At 37.4% G+C, this 18,966-nt stretch overlaps 2 protein-coding genes across 6 annotated transcripts in view; both read right to left on the bottom strand.

Moving 5' to 3' along the window:
* LOC139747940 (uncharacterized) overlaps positions 1–13,623 on the bottom strand; it is a 60,648-nt gene extending 47,025 nt beyond the window's left edge. For 4 of the 5 annotated variants that reach the window (XR_011712481.1, XR_011712482.1, XR_011712483.1 and 1 more), the window contains exons 1-2: positions 7,175–7,306; positions 1,029–1,128 (exon numbers count right to left, since the gene is read on the bottom strand). The gene's annotated coding sequence lies outside the window, so the exon portion shown is untranslated. Of the gene's footprint in view, positions 1–1,028; positions 1,129–7,174; positions 7,307–13,019 lie in introns of those variants that run through there. The other variant, XM_071660432.1, reaches the window with a different exon arrangement.
* A 380-nt stretch (positions 13,624–14,003) lies between these two features.
* LOC139747941 (uncharacterized) overlaps positions 14,004–18,966 on the bottom strand; it is a 70,623-nt gene continuing 65,660 nt past the window's right edge. The window contains exons 10-12 of the mRNA XM_071660433.1: positions 17,777–17,941; positions 17,269–17,466; positions 14,004–16,604 (exon numbers count right to left, since the gene is read on the bottom strand). Of these exons, the coding sequence (XP_071516534.1) occupies positions 16,372–16,604; positions 17,269–17,466; positions 17,777–17,941 (596 nt within the window). The 3' untranslated portion in view covers positions 14,004–16,371. The remainder of the gene's footprint in view (positions 16,605–17,268; positions 17,467–17,776; positions 17,942–18,966) is intronic.

The raw sequence follows: 18,966 nt of genomic DNA, 5'->3' as shown, positions 1-18,966 counted from the left end.
CCTGATAAACTTTATCTGAGAACAATGATAAGAGGCAAAAAATGAGATAATTAAGCCCTTGACTGCCCTTTACATTTAATTACTTGATAACAGATGAATGGAAGTTTGCTAATGCAACACCAGTACTCAAAAAGGGTAATAAGTCAGCCTGGAAATTATTGTTCTATAAACTTAACGCCTGTAGTTCAAAAACTTATGGAAACTATCATTCGAGATAGAACTGTTTACCTATTGGAGGACCACCAATTTATAAACAATTCTCAGCATGGTTTTCAATAAAACTGCTAATGTTTGGTATGTCTGTTTGATTTCTCATATATATATATTTTTTTTTTTCCAAAAGAAGGAACAAGAGAAGGGGGCCAGGTGAGGATATTCCCTCAAAGGCCCAGTCCTCTGTTCTTAACGCTACCTCGCTAATGCAGGAAATGGCGAATAGTATAAAAGAAAAAAAAAAAAGAAATGTATGATGAAAGTAAGGCAGCTGGTATCATTGATCTAGATTATCTAAAAGGTTTTGACAAGTTTCAGCATCAAAGCTTACAAGCAAACATTAAGTCACATATCATCGATGGGGGTGTACTTTAGTGGTGAGGAAATTGGCTGACTAGCCATAAAACAGAGCTGTGAATCATGATTCAATAATTTGTGCAACAAACGGATATCCAGTTAACTGATGGAATGATGGGCGAATGGAGAGGAGCTTTAAGCAAATTGTTGTTTGCACAAAAGATGCAGAAAATGCAACACAGCCACAAGAATGCATTTAACAGAATTCCTCTACTATGATGTATTCAAGGTGCATTCTAGGAAGAGGTGACAATTAATTCTAATCTTTTGCAAATCTAGTTGCTACTCCCAAAAATGTTACCTAAACGATGCAATACATATTTTCTTCAACCAAAACATACAATGTTCTCTCATAATCAATTAACCACAACCAGTTTCAAAGTATTAGTTCGGAATGTTAGAAAGCTAAAATTATATGATTACATGTCATATGCCTAAAACAAATTTACCGAGCTCACCAGATGAAAGTTTCCTCCTTAGGTGAACAACATTGGAGTACCAGACAGGGAGTTAACAATTCTCTCACTGCAGTATATGCAACCCAAAGTGCTCTAGAACCTGAAAAGAGGAGGAAATGGGGTAAGATTTAGTCATGTCAATGTACATCAGCTGAGAACAATACAACTATCTGCCTTCACAACAAGTCCTTCCTTAGCTTAATCATTCATCCACTCCTGTCTCTCTCATAACTTCAAGACTTTGCATATTATATAATATTTACCTAACTATATTCAGAAGTCATTGCTACATAATTTTCATCTGCCTCTTCATGCATCTTCTTAAATTCTTCTTCATATGAGTATGAGCATAAATAGCTGGTTAACTTACATTGCTTTTGTTACAAGACGAATTTAAAAGATATAGTAAAATTTGTTAAGCTCCTACTTTCCTCAAGACAATTCATCATTTGACTTTTTTCTTAAATATTTTTAAGGGCTAGCAATTCAATGCTAAAAAAGAAACATTTGTGAGGCAAGCATGAAGTCCACATCCAACAAACGCATAACCTATTTTCCCATCTTGTAATCATACGTGAACAATACAATGCATGAAGGGCTTCAATGATTAGGGAAAATGTGGGATTAGAAAAAAATTTCATATAACTGTATCAGCTAAACAAAACCTAGACTAACCAAAACTACCCTAGCACAGTCCAGCCTTGCTGGACTGCTGAGTTTGGTAAGATCCGACTTGTTTTGGTTTAGGATAAATTTGAATGAATGTTTAATGATGGCATGAATGACCCTGGTAACTGATAGGCCTAAAGCCCAAACAATTAACATACCAACCTGAAAGAGAATGATTATGTATAAATGAAAATAACTCTTGGAACACCTAATACAATTTTTCTACTGAAGGGAGCAAGGGAGAGGTAAGTCACAAGTGAAACACGGAATGAGTAAAGCAACCAAAGTTCCAATATAGGCCTTAAATCAAGCTTTTTTTTACATTAAAAAAATATTTTCATTAAAAAAATATTTCTCAAAATCAATAGAATCTATGATATCCTCACCTTCCTTCTCCACATTGTTGGGATTTACCTTATCTTTCAGTGTTAGAATTGAAACATACAAAATAATTTTCATCAGCTGTTTCCCACCTCGTAGTTGAAATACAGTAAGCAAAACAATGTTTATGTTTGAATACACTAAACCTGAGTGATCACACCCCCCAGCAATGACATCAAAATATGACCACAACAATTATACATTTTCAAAGAGTATCAAAAATACAATATATGTCAGCTGCTAGATGTTGGATAAAGTTTTACCGAGTCTGATGATTTCTACAAGTGTTTACGATTACATTTACACTGATTAACAATTTTTCCTTTAACAGACTTCATTTGTGGACATGAGGTGAATCTGCACAGCAACCAAACCTCTCAGCAACTTCCTAAAAACAAACTATAAAAATCTTATATTTCAAATACCATAAAAAATACTTAGATATAAAAGATGTCAGATGAGTTTTTATAAGGTCTGTTGATTTCTTGAAGTTTTTCGTCCATTTTAACATTAACTCCATAAAGGAAACAACACGTGGAAAAGAGAACGGGCATGAACAAAGGAAAAAAATATCAAATATAAGATCAAATAAACGAATTTTGATAAAAAGAATACTGTAATAACGCGGGAGACAGCGACAAAACAAAATAAATAAATAAATAAAATTTCAATAATCACAACAACCACAAAAACATGATATCCTTTTAAGAAAGGTGAAAGACTCCTACCACTGGAGTTTGAATTGCAGTTCATATCCATCAAATGGAACAATATGCATGAGCTCAATATCCTGGACGTCTCTTTTTTGTGAAAACAATTCTTTCTCCCACAACTAATTTCCATACCACAGGTACTTCACTGAATTTCCATCAACTAATGGCTTGACAACTCCTTTAGTCCAGACAAAATTACGTGAGGGAACTTGAAATTACCGCGGCCACCAGACTAGTATACTGGGCAGCCACAGATGGCGTTGTGTGTAGGGAGCACTAATTTACATTCTTTACACCGCACTTGTTGGTGGTGATACCACAATTCTATGGGATTCTTAGCTTATTTTGCTTAAATCTAACCCTAGCTATGGCTTCTAAAATATACGAGAGTGTCAGTCAGGGTGTCAAACGTGAACACCAGTCTATATTGATCCAAGATAAAGTAAATCTGTTGAAAAAAATGGACCGCAGTGTTTGAGTGCATAAGCTCAGTGACATCTACAGTATTGGTTTATCAACAGTTTATGATATAAAGAAGCAAAGGGAGAAAATATTGAAATTCTATGCAGACAGCGAATCCAAGAAGCAAATGACGATTAGAAAGAATATGAAAGCTGGTAAGAGTACTGAGCACAATCGAGTGATGATGAATGGTTTCAACAGCGTTGGAGTGATGGAGTGGACTTGTCAGGTAGCATGATAATGGACCAGGCTAAGTTGTTCCATAAAGAATTTGAATTACAACATGAGCATGACCACAGTGAAGCATGGTTTCAAAGATCCAAGAAGCATCAGGGATTTTCCATAAATAAAATGTGCAGAGAAAAGCAGTCTGCAAACCACGAAGGACCTGCCAAGTATGTGGACGAATTTGCAAAACTCGTAGCTGACAAGCACCTCAGTCCTGAGCAGGTGTATAATGCAGATGAAACCAATATTCTGGCGATGCACACCTAGGAAAACACTAACAACAGAAGATGAAGAAGACCCTACAAGATTCAAACAATCTAAGGACAGACTTACCATCTTAGGGTGCTCAAACATTCAATATTTGTTGTATTCATTTTCTAACAGTCCATGGTATACTTTAGACAAATGGGAGATGTATAATTAGTGGGTTAGAGGTGTGTTGATAAATCATTATTATGTGACCACGGTTGGTCTGGCAAAATGGTTAATCCAGCAAGGCTTTGGAACCAAGAGTGCCGTAAAATCGGTGGTGTACCTGTATATACTTTACAATTCTTCTTGTTACATTTCTCAACTTTTCCTGTTCAGCTACAAGGAAACTAACCCTGCAATTTTGTTTTGTAAAGGTAGAATAATGTTTAGAGGAAAGAAATAAAATTGTGCAGAGTAATTTGATACAACGCTGGTGGCTGATTCATGTGAGAAACTGCATGGGCTAGTGACTGAGTCTGGTATAGTGTGTGAAAGAAGAAAGTTGAGAGTAAATGTGAATAAGAGTAAGGTTATTAGGTACAGTAGGGTTGAGGGTCAAGTAAATTGGAAGGTAGGTTTGAATGGAGAAAAACTGGAGGAAGTGAAGTGTCTTAGATATCTGGGAGTGGATTTGGCAGCGGATGGAACCATGGAAGCGGAAGTGAATCATAGGGTGGGGGAGGGGGCGAAAATTCTGGGAGCCTTGAAGAATGTGTGGAAGTCGAGAACATTATCTCCGAAAGCAAAAATGGGTATGTGTGAAGGAATAGTGGTTCCAACAATGTTGTATGGTTGCGAGGCATGGGCTATGGATAGAGTTGTGTGCAAGGGTGGATGTGCTGGAAATGAGATGTGTGAGGACAAAATGTGAGGTGTGAGGTGGTTTGATCGAGTAAGTAATAATAGGGTAAGAGAGATGTGTGGTAATAAAAAGAGTGTGGTTGAGAGAGCAGAAGAGGGTGTTTTGAAATGGTTTGGTCACATGGCGAGAATGAGTGAGGAAAGATTGACCAGGAGGATATATGTGTCAGAGGTGGAGGGAACGAGGAGAAGTGGGAGACCAAACTGGAGGTAGAAAGATGGATTGAAAAAGATTTTGAGTGATCGGGGCCTGAACATGCAGGAGGGTGAAAGGCGTGCAAGGAATAGAATGAATTGGAACGATGTGGTATACCGGGGTCGACGTGCTGTCAATGGATTGAACCAGGGCATGTGAAGCGTCTGGGGTAAACCATGGAAAGTTCAGTGGGGCCTGGATGTGGAAAGGGAGCTGTGGTTTCGGTGCATTATTACATGACAGCTAGAGACTGAGTGTGAACGAATGGGGCCTTCGTTGGTTTTTTTCCTAGTGCTACCTCGCACACATGAGGGGGGAGGGTGTTGTTATTCCATGTGTGGCAGGGTGGCGATGGGAATGAATAAAGGCAGACAGTATGAATTATGTACATGGGTATATATGTATATGTCTGAGTGTGTATATATATGTATACATTGAGATGTATAGGTATGTATATGTGCTGTGTGTGGATGTGTATGTATATATATGCGTATGTGGGTGGATTGGGCCATTTTTTCGTCTGTTTCCTTGTGTTACCTCGCTAACGTGGGAGACAGCGACAAAGCAAAATAAATATAAATAAATAAATCTTTTTATTCTCTGATACAGAAAGGTATCAGTTAGGAGAGTTAAATGTATCAGAACAAATGTAGAGGAATTAACATATCCATTTGTGAAACATCTATACAAATCAAATGAACCTACAAAACACTAATCTAACCTTACTTAGCACAAAGCATTTTTCTCATTAATTAAAAAAATGTGGTTATCATAGTCATCGTTTGCAACCCTTACTGAAAACTGTATATTTTCCATCTTATAACTGACAATGTGAACTTACACTCCAGATGCTGATATATTTCGACTGTAAATCAACAAACTTACGAGATCATCACAACACCCTAACAAATAAGATTTACTTTAAATTTCAATACCATTATCAAGTATACCAATGGCTACTGCATGGTGTCACATAATCAAGTAAGTGATGGAATCTGTTCATATCCATATGAACAAAAAACAATGCACATTACCAGCTAACAAATGGCAACCCCAGAAATCGCATAATTTTCAAATAATATAATAAGGTGAATGCATGAAACTAGATATGTTTAGGTGAGGAATTCATTGCTTCTACTGATTTTTTATAAGTGTTTTACAGACGTTTATACTAACTCCTCATTTTCTCAAATATTCATAACCCTCACCATTAACACTGTCAATAGTATCAAGAAATAAAACATAATGTTTCAAAAGCTCCACAATTTTTTCTCTCTAAACACTAATTACCACTTCTGAAAACATTACTCAGTAATCAAAGCTAGCCTTGATATGTAACTAAAATGGCAATTTAACACCTTTTTCTAACAAAAAAATGTGAGAAAAAGCTAATAAAATGGTGCAATTAAGGTACATAAATAATTTCCACTTATTTCTTGCTGCTGGTATAAGCAATCAAAAGTTCTTTTATCCAATCAAATAACACTTGTCTGACATGATACCAATAACTGGTAAATTTTAAGAATGTGGAGATCATCTGCTATGATATAATATGGTCTTATATTTCAAATTTCCAGCTCGGGTTTATCCCTATCCATCCTAGTGTAAACTCAATAGGTTAAGTTGGGATAAAAATATGTGTATAACAATAATATCATTCTACAAGAAGTAGGAGATGGAGTTTTATCCATTATCAAAATTCACAATTTAGCTCAAAAGTAAACATTCCAAGATGGGACTCATTCTTACTAGAGACTTCTCAAGTTTATTGGTTTTCCAAACTGAGCAAAACAAATGCAGGTTTTGAAGGATACTATTAATAAACTTTTTCCCTAGATTGTAAAACAAATTCATACATCACTATACATACATCAGTACACATCTCATCAAATCAAAATGTATCTTTTTACTTAATCTTAAGCCAGAATCTTGATTTAAGATCACTCATTATTTACATTACAACATTAAGGAATACTTCACACCACCTTCAAATCTTCCAACAATTCTATACCTAACAATACAGTTATCATGGGGTCTTGAATATGATACATTTTGACTTCAAAATGAGTAATGTACAGTTAAAGAACAAAATTAAGGAACAAGGAAAACCAAGGATTAAAGCATTGTTGCATGTCTTCCCTTGTCTAACGAAAACAAATTTTCTGCTACCACATTGTACTATCTAATACACAATTCCCTTTGCAAAATACAAAATCCAGATATAGGTTATCATACCCAGAAACAAATACAAATCATAATCTTCATACAGCACAACCTTGAATTATTATTTCTGATGCCTGGAAGAAATGACTGTTAGGCTGGGAATATAACATCATCTAATTACATCTCAAAATGGCAAATTTACCTATCTATATACAACTAACCCATGTATAAGTATGCTGCTCTAAAATCTGTGGAAAGTGTGATATAAGAAGTATCCCTTGCTACCAGCCGTCCAGAGGTACTGCAACAAACTCACACTGGCGAAAGCCCCTCCATAGCCAAACAAAAACAAATGAGTAACAAAACCTTATCACAAGTTTCTCGGACCCTATCACAAATTACTGAATTATAGCGAAAGTTTGTGTATATTGTTTTATGAAGTCTGATATATGATATATATCATATATTTTGGAAATATCTCTATTTAGTTACTATTAATATATGAAAACAGCTTTATCAACCTAATGTTACATAATATGTTTAACTGAAAACATTTTTTATGGTTTGGTAATGAATTGATAATTCGATCTAATTGGTAACTAATCTTATTAATGTGATATCTTCTACTAAAATAATCAAAACTAATGTAAAATTTGTAAACAGTGCAATCATTGAAACTCATTTTAAGAAAGAAAATGTTTTTGTTTAATAAGAAAACGATTGAGGGGGGATCTAATATGATTTGTATGATTATTTCTTTTTCTAATAAATTATATATTGATGATAATTTTTACTTTTTGTTGTTGTCATTGTCGTTATTACTAATGGTGATCACGTTATCAGTTTATCCATTATCATGAACTGTCTAAGTCACTGACTTCAGTGCATCCTTATGATGTTTACTCCTTTAAATGGCCCTCATGGTTTCCTTTTCTTCTGACCTGTTTGCCTGATGTATTTGGCATTTTGAACGCAAAATGAAAGCAAAGTACCTACAATATGTTAAGTAATAACACTGTAGATCACTGGTCTACACATGATAGACTTTTAGTATGGTTTTCCTTTTTTAGAAGTGATATGGCTGCACTTCTTGACATAGGTTAAGTTGGATTAGTTTTGATAAAAGAAGCTGAAGTTAGGCCAGTATATGTTACACTGTAGTACTTTACTTTCTCCACCAAGTTATAACCATCCAAATAAAAGAAACCCACACATATATCTGTCATCATAAACTGATCTCCCATTGATATGAAGTGGATATATAAGGTGCATGATATATGTGCCTAAATTCAGAAAAAAAATTGAATAGTCGTGGTAGATTAGCAGTGAAAGCAAGTCAAATATTTGCAGGTTGTTCCATACTAAAAAGGTGGTCTTTTTAATGTACCTTAGCCAATTACTGAACACAATGAAAGATAGCACCTTACATGTCATTTCAAATAAATGTTATATTTTCAGCTCTGCCATGTTAAAGCTATCTCTATCAAATTAGCTTTCCCAAAAATGCATTTAACATGTAATTAAATACCTCTCCTGTATCATATAAATAGCAGTTTACATGATAATAGAAAAGATTAGATTTCCTTGACATTAATAAATCTTCTTAAGTCATCTCCACACACAAACACATCTAATCTGATAAACCATAACCAATGATAATGATATCATTTTATCACTATTATTATCATCATTATTATTATTATTATTATTATCATTATTATAATTATTAGTTATCATTATTATATAATAATTATTATTATTATCATCACTCATGTATAAATGTCCTCTTCATATGCAAAGTTAGCTTAAATAAACAACTATCATCATCATCATTATCATTATTATCATCATTATCATTAGTTATTATAATTATACATATATGCCCTCCCCATTTGCCAATATGGTAAAAATACACACACACACACACACATATTCCAGAGAATTATTTACAAATTGAAAACCAGAGATTAAGTGAATTAAGAAGATAATGGGGATAAAACAGTATCAACTAGTGCAATAGAAATTCTTATGACAAATAGGCAAACTGTACAAAGTGTCAAATAATGTCTAACAACATAGCATACCTAGGATTATATTTGTTATCCTTGGTAGAAGAGCTTGGCTATGAACAATTAAAAACTTGAGAAGCTAAACAGGGTATGACTCTTTCTTATATCTTTCATGCTCTGACTGGAAACAGAACTTACTGACAATGGAAGTTAAGAGCTTTAGTATATACATAAAGTTAGGTTGACATTTTCTGAATTTCTTTTATAATTTTTGTGTAGTATTTGGAGACAGATGTATTTTTGTAAGCCCATAAGTTGTATATGCTATAATCTTATGGGCCTAAAAAATATATCGTAAATGGAAGAGAAAATTGATGAACTGAGTTATTTCGCTATAGAGGATAATAAAGTGAATGGAGGGATTCTGAAGGTATCTGATGTCCTAAGGCCCTAATGTTGCTGTAGAGACAGATTAATAAAAGAAAAGGCACCTTCTTACCCTTCATTCCTCTGGTATAATATCTAGCAGGATAAAAAGCTGATAAGGAACACCATGTAGTCTGAAAAATGTTTACTGCCTTGAAAGTTGTGCATGACAGTGTGAGTGGGAAACATGTCTTACTCTGACTGAAGCACAGTTCCTAATGGAGAAAGTTCAAATGTGAAACAAACAAAAAAAAAAAAAAATGGTAGATTCTATGTATGGGTTGTACCAAAAAGAAGGGTAGTAAAAGAGAAGGTACTCTAGATAGACATGATTCACTGATTATTTACAGGATGGAAAAAGACCATATTCTAGCCAAAAAGTAAAGAATGGAAATGGAAAAGATATTGATTGAGCATCATAGGTGTAGGAGAGGCAAAGATTTTCCTGAATTTTAATTTATACAGAAAATGCCCAAAATTGGATAACAATGCTAATCAATCAATTTATACATACTCTAATAACCAAGAACACTGGTTTCATGTAAGAATGTTGAAGAATGAAAGTGCAACAATGCTAATTTCATCACTCTGAAATAAGAATTGTGAAAAAAGAACAAGGAATCCAGAATTATTCTTACTAGAAAATGTAAATTGGAGAAAGACATAACAGAAGTCTTCCAAACACTACATAATTTGACAGCATAATACACAAAAAAATTTCACATGAGAGAGATTCAACAATAAGAAAAAACAATATGAAACTAGAGGGGAAAAAATAACAGAAATATGACCAAATGTTTTTCAGCTATAGAATTTCTGAATAATGAAAACTGGATGAAGGGAATGAAAATATCAATAGAATCTTCAAATCACAGCTAAACAAACACTCCACTGATATCTGTTATCAGTAAATGGGTTTGTTACAAGAAGATAAAACAAAATCTGAAGTTGGTAAATATATTTATTTTTCATTCCATTTCAGATATGAGTCCCCTCATGAAGAATTCCTATGCAGTCACAGTAAGAAACTTTTTCTTATTACATATACCTATGAAAATTCCAAGGTAGTACAATGCCAGCTGTCATACCACAGGGAGTGGTGAGTGGGAAGATGCATCTTGCTTTATAATCTTGTTTCTACCAAAAATACCATGATTGCAGGGCATTATTACTACCATTCATCAAATAATCTCATCATGAACCATAAGGTTTCTTTTCATATGTACTTTCCATATACTCCAACATCATTAGAGACAGGGCCATCATATTTCTTGAAGAAATTAGACATCACTGACCATCAACATATATTTCAGAATAAAAGCTTGTGTTTATTTGATGCAATTGAAATTCTTTAGTCACACCTGTATTATAACAAAGAACCCTCTGGCATTGTATGTTCAAACCTTCATAAAACCTTTGACAATGGAGATTCCCATGTAAAATTAAAGCTCACAGAATAGAAAATCAAATTCCCATTATGACTGCATACGAGCTTTCCGACAGAAAACAATTAATGCTATATGTGTTATATGGAGGAACATCCAACTGGCTTCATTTGAGAAGCAGGATACCAAAAGGATCAGTCCTGGGAACCATACTTTCGTCATCTGTACCAATGTCTTGAAGACAGGACTCACCAATAGAATTTTAGATTTACCATTGACATGAATTTAAGAAATACAGCAAAGTCAAAGGATGACTACCTCTTGTGTTAAAAATATAATCACACTGTCTTTCATTGTAGATTTATATATTTTGCTTTATCATGCTGGTTTAGATCTATGAGCCTCTGATGTGCTACTTTCTCAGACACAGGTACTTCTTTATGTTATCATTTCAGCATTTTCACTTCATATTGAAAAAAAAAAATCTACCACACATTGGCACATATGTTCCTTCTACTCCTTTGAAAGTTTTACTGAAGGTTTTCCAAGTCATGTTCATACCATTTACATTGATATCATCCCAAATTTGTCCTTCAAGAATACTGCAAAGATATATACATTTACATTTCTAAAATCAGGTATCTTTTCGTGATTTTATGATGAATAACACTGCTGGCAGTGTTGACTACCTGCAAAGGACGAACTAAGCAGACCTGAGACAATACAGGTTCAAGGAAAGGAAGTCAAGCACAGCAAATCACATAGACTTCTTTGAGGGAGTGAGCTTTATCTTTGACAGAAGAGAAGATGGGTGGATTGTTCCTGGACTGAAGTACCCAGCTCACTACCAGACAGGGTACAGTGAACTGCTCCCGGACACACATCACAGAGTCATTCCCTATCACAGTACAGTGGTTAACTCCCGAACATAAACCCGTGTACCACAAAGGAGGCTGGTAAAGAAGCTGAAATGGGGGAATAAGGGAAAACCCCTTCGATGATAGAGAGAAAATTTCCTTGGCGAGATGGAAAAGAAGATGCATGCCAGAGGAGCCTTATCTAAAGGGGTTTGGGATTTTCGGCTGGTCAAAGAGTTAGTTAATTACTGCTGGGAAGGTCTGGACATCGCGTTACGGTCTCGTCGGGAAGCTGTTCAACGTGTTCCGGCTGTGTGTACAGTGGAATGGACTCGACAAGCGAAATTGCATTAAAACGTCCTGTACGACCGTTAAAAGGGAGCATAATGCCTGGATATATCTTGCACAGATGTTTAACATTCGTGTGGGAGGAATTGAAAATAAAATTGACCGGACAACAACTGTTTCCCTGTACCATGTGTCCTCTTTACTGATTCTGGAGCCCAAAATTTGGATTACCTTTCCAAAAGCTAAGAATAACATTCTATCACAGTTTACAAAATGTCCAGAGTTTTCTACACTTATGTTTATGAGTTTATCCCTTGGGATAGGGGAGAAAGAGTACTTCCCACGTATTCCCTGCGTGTCGTAGAAGGCGACTAAAAGGGGAGGGAGCAGGGGGCTGGAAATCCTCCCCTCTTGTTTTTTTTTTTTTTAATTTTCCATAAGAGGGAACAGAGAAGGGGGCCAGGTGAGGATATTCCCTCAGAGGCCCAGTCCTCTGTTCTTAACGCTACCTTGCTAATGCGGGAAATGGCGAATAGTTTGAAAGATGTTTATGAGTATTATTATAAGTGGTAGTTTATCGATTTCTACTCTGAACGAAAATGACGCCATTTAAGAACAGCAATCCGCCCTTTTCCTTTAATTCAATGACCCATGGATGAATACTGCACTTGTTCTTCATTAAGCATTATTCTACGCCAACGACACGCACTGACAAGCTCCCACCTAAAATGCTGTTGTCACTTCTCGGAACATAACCGAATGCATGCATAGAGTAATCGCAAGCGAATGCTCGTTCGCTCGTTCACACTCGTTAGCGTTCCTTGGCTAGGTCTTGACCGGTATCAATAAGAGAACAACTCGTAATGAAATGAAACTTCTAAATGGAGCCTAAACAATAAGTTTACGTGGGCACCACATATTCATCAGCACGATAGCATTTCCCATAGCATTTATGATACGCTAATTATACCATTTGATCTTCACAAGGTGATTACGAGTTCAGTTAAGATCTTAACCAAAACACATGATCATAAAACACTAAACAAAACGAATCGAAAGATGATTGCCTAACAGCGACTTGTCCATATGATATACACATACCTCATGTAAGATGGTGTCCTCTCGAAAATAAAAACATGTATTTGGAGAGCCATTCATACTTCATTATGAATGGTTGAAGCAAACGTGTGTGTAAACCCTTCCTGCGCACCGGTACGGTCACTTGCCCCATGAACACTGGCCCGGATCACCCTGGGCAGCCCTGTGACTATTGTTATTGGATATAATGGCGGCCAACTACGAACGGTCATTTTAGCCAGATATTTTACCATGTATATCTTAGAAGTGAATGGCAATGGTTTGAAAACATTTCATCCTTTGTGTTGTGCATTTTCCCTTGTAGAGCAGCATTTAGTTTGGTTGGCAAGCAAATAAGTATCTTGAATGATATATGATTGGGTTAAGGAAACTATCGTCTTCATACAAATACACGGACACACAGGATGTGATGTATGACTGTTTCAAAAATAATATACTGTAGAGATACTATATGTACAAACCGTAACTGAAGTTTGACATTGGTTAAATATTTATAATATCACGATATTACAACTCAATCATTAAACAAAGAAAACCAGAAGCGAATGTCAGAAAATTTATCTTTTTTAAGGGAAGACTGAAGTAAATTACAGATGTCTGCCGTTCGGAGTCTTTCAGTGATGTTCTTTCCTCAAACAATGTAAGATTCCGGAAGAAATTCGATGTCTTATTTGATTTAAGATAGAGCTTTGCATTACGTGATGCATTTCATTTTTTCAGGAAAATTCAAAGAACGGTGTTGTTGGAGATAAAATATTCATATTGACATTTTCTATATCCTCGTGTAGCTTTATCATTATTACTATCATTATCATCATTATTATCATTAGTATCGTTATATATTACTCATGGTGATCCAATAATGGAAAACATAGGTAGTGATACTAACAGTCAGAAAAAATATGGAGGCTTCAACTATGGTAAATCAAGACAATTAGTTTACAATGCAGGAAGTACCTACAAAATTATTGAGAAAAGGAAATCATGTGAAAAGCAAAGCACTTTATTATTGACGGGATATAATAGACTATTTACATAATATACAAAAAATATATACAAAAACATAACGACACATATATAAACCTTGGAATGTATTTTATTAAGTAAATATGTTCCCTGTGGAACTGTGACGATAACATACAATTCACAGCTGTGTTGGAACCTGTCACATGACTCCTGTGCAAGCCTTAGCCCACGTTTATCTCCACAAAAGCATGTAATTCTTATAATCTCCAGGAACTGCATAATCTTACATAAAACATGGACTTTATTGGAAATGTATTCACCAAATAGATTCATTTCTCTTCTTTCCCCATGCACACACAAGAAGACTTCTGTTTCACAGCTCACATGTACATATCCTTAAGACTAAATCGTTCTATTTTTTCTATGCTCTTTAACGGCCTCTTGTGGGAAAAACTATTTTGCTAAGACAGTATTAATGATAAAAGAATCATTTTCAAAGATACTGTCAAAAATCGAAATTCAAAGATCACTGAACAGTCTTTGTAAGGCCTCTGTTTGAGGCTTGATAACTTTCAGGTTCAAGAAGGAAATGAAATAAAGGTGGAAGGGGCCGTCTAAAAGTCAGGGCTCTGTGCCAGGATAAGGTCTGGCGAATCTTTTAGAATAAAAAGTTGAGGAGATAACGTTCATGATCGGTCTATTGTCTCGCGACTCCTTGTCACTTAGATGTGAACCAATATATTTCAGACATCCAGTAACAACTACATGACTTAGGTTAGGTTGTATATTTAACACCCACAAACCCACAAGTAAAAGAGCTAATGCCCTTAAAGTCATGACATCCATCATGAAATCCATGATTTGGTTATCTTGATTTGTTTCCCCATCCACTGCTTGTAGGAGGAACCTGTGCACCGAGACCTGAGGCATCCTGCCAGGAGTTATGCAGGACCTCTTGTTGCTTCCTTTAACCTATATCAACCATGGAGCAGACGCCCGTGTTGTATCACTCAAGGACTAAATGTTGACTCCATAAAATTATGTCGACTTGAGGCACACGCTCTAGCAGCTGCGTCTGCCACCATTTCTCTTAACACTAACGAAAAGGAAAACAAAGTACAAGTTCTAGAGGTGCTAGGGGACCCTCTCTCTTGTGATAGAGCGTAGTGGTTCTCATATTAGACTGGGGGAAGGTTCTACTTCTAATCAAATTGCTAGAATTTTCTTTCTCTTTTGTTAGACTGAGAGAGAGAGCCTCCTACTTGTAACTGTACTTTTCCACTGACATGATTGGAGTGTTCCTCCTTCTCGTACAAGTGCTGGAGTTTTGTTCCAGTAAAAGACTCGAGAAGTTTCCGCCTCTAGCATATGTGCTGATGGGGGCCCTTTTCCTGATATTAGGCTGGAGTACACCTTATCTGTCATGAGAACTGGACAATATCCGCTACCAACAGTAGACTGAACTGATGTCAGTCTCCCTAACGAGTGCCAACAGGGGGGCTTTCTCTAGTGTGAGGCAGGAGGAGTGTCTCCATCTAGTTCAAGTGTTACAAATTTAAGAGTCATTTTGTAAGTTAGGATGCCAGACACTGAGGCTTTGGTATGGATGATCAGCTTTGGTTTTTCAACGGATGACAGGAGGTCAGAGCTGAGGGTTCTTACCATGGAAGACCAACTTTGGTTCTGCAGTAAATTATGGAGGCAGAGCCGAGAGGACTCACAGTGTAAGATCAGCCCTGGTTCTACAACTAGGTATTTGATTGAGCAGTGATCTAGGAAGAAGGCAATTTGTGCAATAAAATTATAAATAATTTCTGATATAATCTATCGTTGCCAGACTAGAGTGGCTTCTTACTAGTATAATTTCTGTCCTCTTAAAAAATCAGAGATCAGTGAAGCTTCACAATACGAAGTTAACACTATAACTTTCGTCGTGTGTGTGTGTGTGTGTGTATATATATATATATATATATATATATATATATATATATATATATATATATATATATATATATATATATATATATATATAATGTCACAACATAAACGTAATGTCCCTTTACCATATATGAGCCACGATGGTCCACATAGGGGACCCTTCGAGTTCATATATACTGACTGTATATACAAAACATAATACCTGACTATCCTCTAATAGATACATTTTTGGTGCAATATATATATATATATATGTATATATATATATATATATATATATATATATATATATATATATATATATATATATATATATATATATATAATAAAGCTGGCAATGCGTGAAGACCCTATACCCTCAACCATTAGGAAAGCGGCTTTGATTGGCAGGGACGTGGCGAGGGGTGGGCCCAGGTGCCACTAGGTAAGGAAGCACCTCCTCCTTGGCACTCTACACCCACCACCTTTGTACAGCCACGACCACCGCCACACTGACGCAGGCCGGAAGGACGTGCGGGGTCCTGGTGGACACGCCTCCCTTCGGATCGTTCTCGGGGGAAGGCTTGGTTGTAGTGGGGGAGGTCTTCTTGGTCCACGGATTTCGGGTTGTGTTCCACCACGATGGTTGCGTCGGGGGAGACATGTTGGGTCTCTGGGCTATAGCGGGGTCGTTTAGACACGGTGCTGTGTGGGTGAGAGAAGGACACAGTTCTCAGATGGAGATCATCTAACAGTGATTATGGTCTCATGACCCACATTAGAATGCTGAGGCTGTCTACAATGCCATAGCATCTAAACCCTAAACATAAAGACTTAGAAAACTCTGAATGAACTTTAACTAACGTTTTAATGTCTTTAATGCTTTTGTCTTGTACAGAGGCTACTTAGATGAAGATACGAGATTTACTTATGAACTAAGACATTGCTAGAAGGGTTCTATGGCACTGAAGCCCTTCTGAACAAGCAATTTGACTCGAAGTAATTCCCAGGAATGTTAATCATACTTTCTATCACTGGGATTACCCTGAGAAACATTAGTGGAATGTTATTTCGATAATGTATTTCTCTAATGCATACAAATCCGTGAAGAAATATAGTGTGAGTTATAGTTTTCTCCCTAAGTGGATCTGTTTGTCTCACATAAATCAGCTTAGAGTACAATGTAAAACGTAAGAAGCTTTTATATAAGTGTGGAGGTCCTTGTTTGCCTTAAGCATACTGAGCAAGGGTTATTCTCGATCCCATACATCCTCTCTCTCTCTCTCTCTCTCTCTCTCTCTCTCTCTCTCTCTCTCTCTCTCTCTCTCTCTCTCTCTCTCTCTCTCTCTCTCGGGGGCGCGCGACTGACCTTGCTTAACGAGTTTCATGCCGAACGAGAGAGCCTGGAGGCCGCGCTGGCAGTTGGCACCGGCTTCCATGATGTAGATCTCTCCGTCATTGACCACGACGCCGGCGAAGCACTCGTAACCATCTTTGTCCCGTCGTTCTGTGTATGTGTACGTCACCCCAGTCTCGCTCCACTGACCCAGGCATCGGTACTCCCGCTCTGTCGGAGGCCAGGGACAATCTAGGTCATGCCAGTAAGGTCAACTGAAGTTTCTGGACTCAAGGAAAATACCTGATATCACGTAAAGTCAGCCAAAGGTAATGACCTTTGTAATCCATCAGAATATTTCTTAGTTTTCTGGATAGTTTTAACTGTGGTTAAGCAATAGAAAAATCACAGAGTCTTGCTTTAGTTTTTAGAACTGTGTGCAGGTGTAGCCGACGTCTGTACCTGAGCAAAAAGGAAAATAAGGAACAGTTTGTGGTAACACGTGCAAGATCACAACGAGTGAATCACATCCGGTACTGACCTTCAAAGATCTCGGACCTGTTGTAGCAGGAGAAGACGGTGTAGAACATGATCTCTGGGTTGTTGCAGTCTGAGTAGAGCTTAGCACACAGCACTGAGGCGTCAGGAATCACCCCTGTGTACTCTCCAGCCACTGGACACGGCGACTGCTTGAACCTGTCCACACCTGGGGGGAGGAGAAGTACGTGAAAGTGACAGAAAACAGAAGACCTGATGGTCTAAGACGAGGTTATCTGCTGGAGGATAGTAAAGGTATCTTATATTCCTGAGCCATGGGGATGAAGACAGAGTAATACAGCATATGCATCGACCACCACCCACCACAATACATAGGGACAGTTTAGTAAAGCAGAAGGTCCCTCTCCACCCCTACACTACGGATGGTAACAAAATAGTAAAGTAGAAGGTTCTCTCACACCAAAGGACGAGCTGTTTAGAAGGGAAAGAGTGCAGGGTGCTGTGTAAGGGATGGGATGGGTTTGGGAAGAGAAAGAGGGTCTGTATGTGTGTGTGTGTGTGTGTGTGTGTGTGTGTGTGTGTGTGTGTCTACCCTACAGTAACCCTAACGTAACCCACAATCACCCTCTGAACTACAGCCCCAGCTGCACCCTTGCCTATGGACGTATGCTCGGCACATCCATCGCGTTCCAGGGAACCAGCGTCGCACGGAACAAGAGCCAGGTGGTCGGTCGCTGCTCCGTCGTGACGCATGACATCTTAGTTTCAACCTGCGGTGAGGGAGGGGGAAGAGGAAGGGTTGTCTGACCAGAGAGTCCTGGGTTATCGATGGATAAAATGGGAGAGGAATCGAAGGAAAGCTTGGTGACGAAATGCTTTTAACGTTCGGTCTTTCCTGTGGAGAGCGGAGGAGGGTGAGCGGCGGGGCTGGGTTATCGCCACCGGTATGCTCTTACTCTCTCACTCCGTAGGGAGAGTGTGGGTAAGGGAAAGAGTGGGAGAGGCAGGTGGATGGGAGAGAGCGAAGGAGGGAGGGAGGGAAGGTGTGACCCTGTCGACGACGTATGAAACTGACGTGTCCCGAGGGTACGTGAAGGACTATAATCGCAGGGGAAACTAATGTAATGTAAATTGCTGTCTTTAGGGGCGAACCCAAGGAGAGAAAAATCCTGTTGCAGAGGAAGCGGTAAGGGCGGACAGGAAGGGTCGGTAGCACAGGTACTCGGTAATTGG

The sequence above is a fragment of the Panulirus ornatus genome, chromosome 71 (assembly GCF_036320965.1).
Source record: "Panulirus ornatus isolate Po-2019 chromosome 71, ASM3632096v1, whole genome shotgun sequence".
NCBI lineage: Eukaryota > Metazoa > Arthropoda > Malacostraca > Decapoda > Palinuridae > Panulirus > Panulirus ornatus.
The sequence above is the reverse complement of the archived record's forward strand: the minus strand, read 5'-3'. Positions and strand labels throughout refer to the sequence as shown.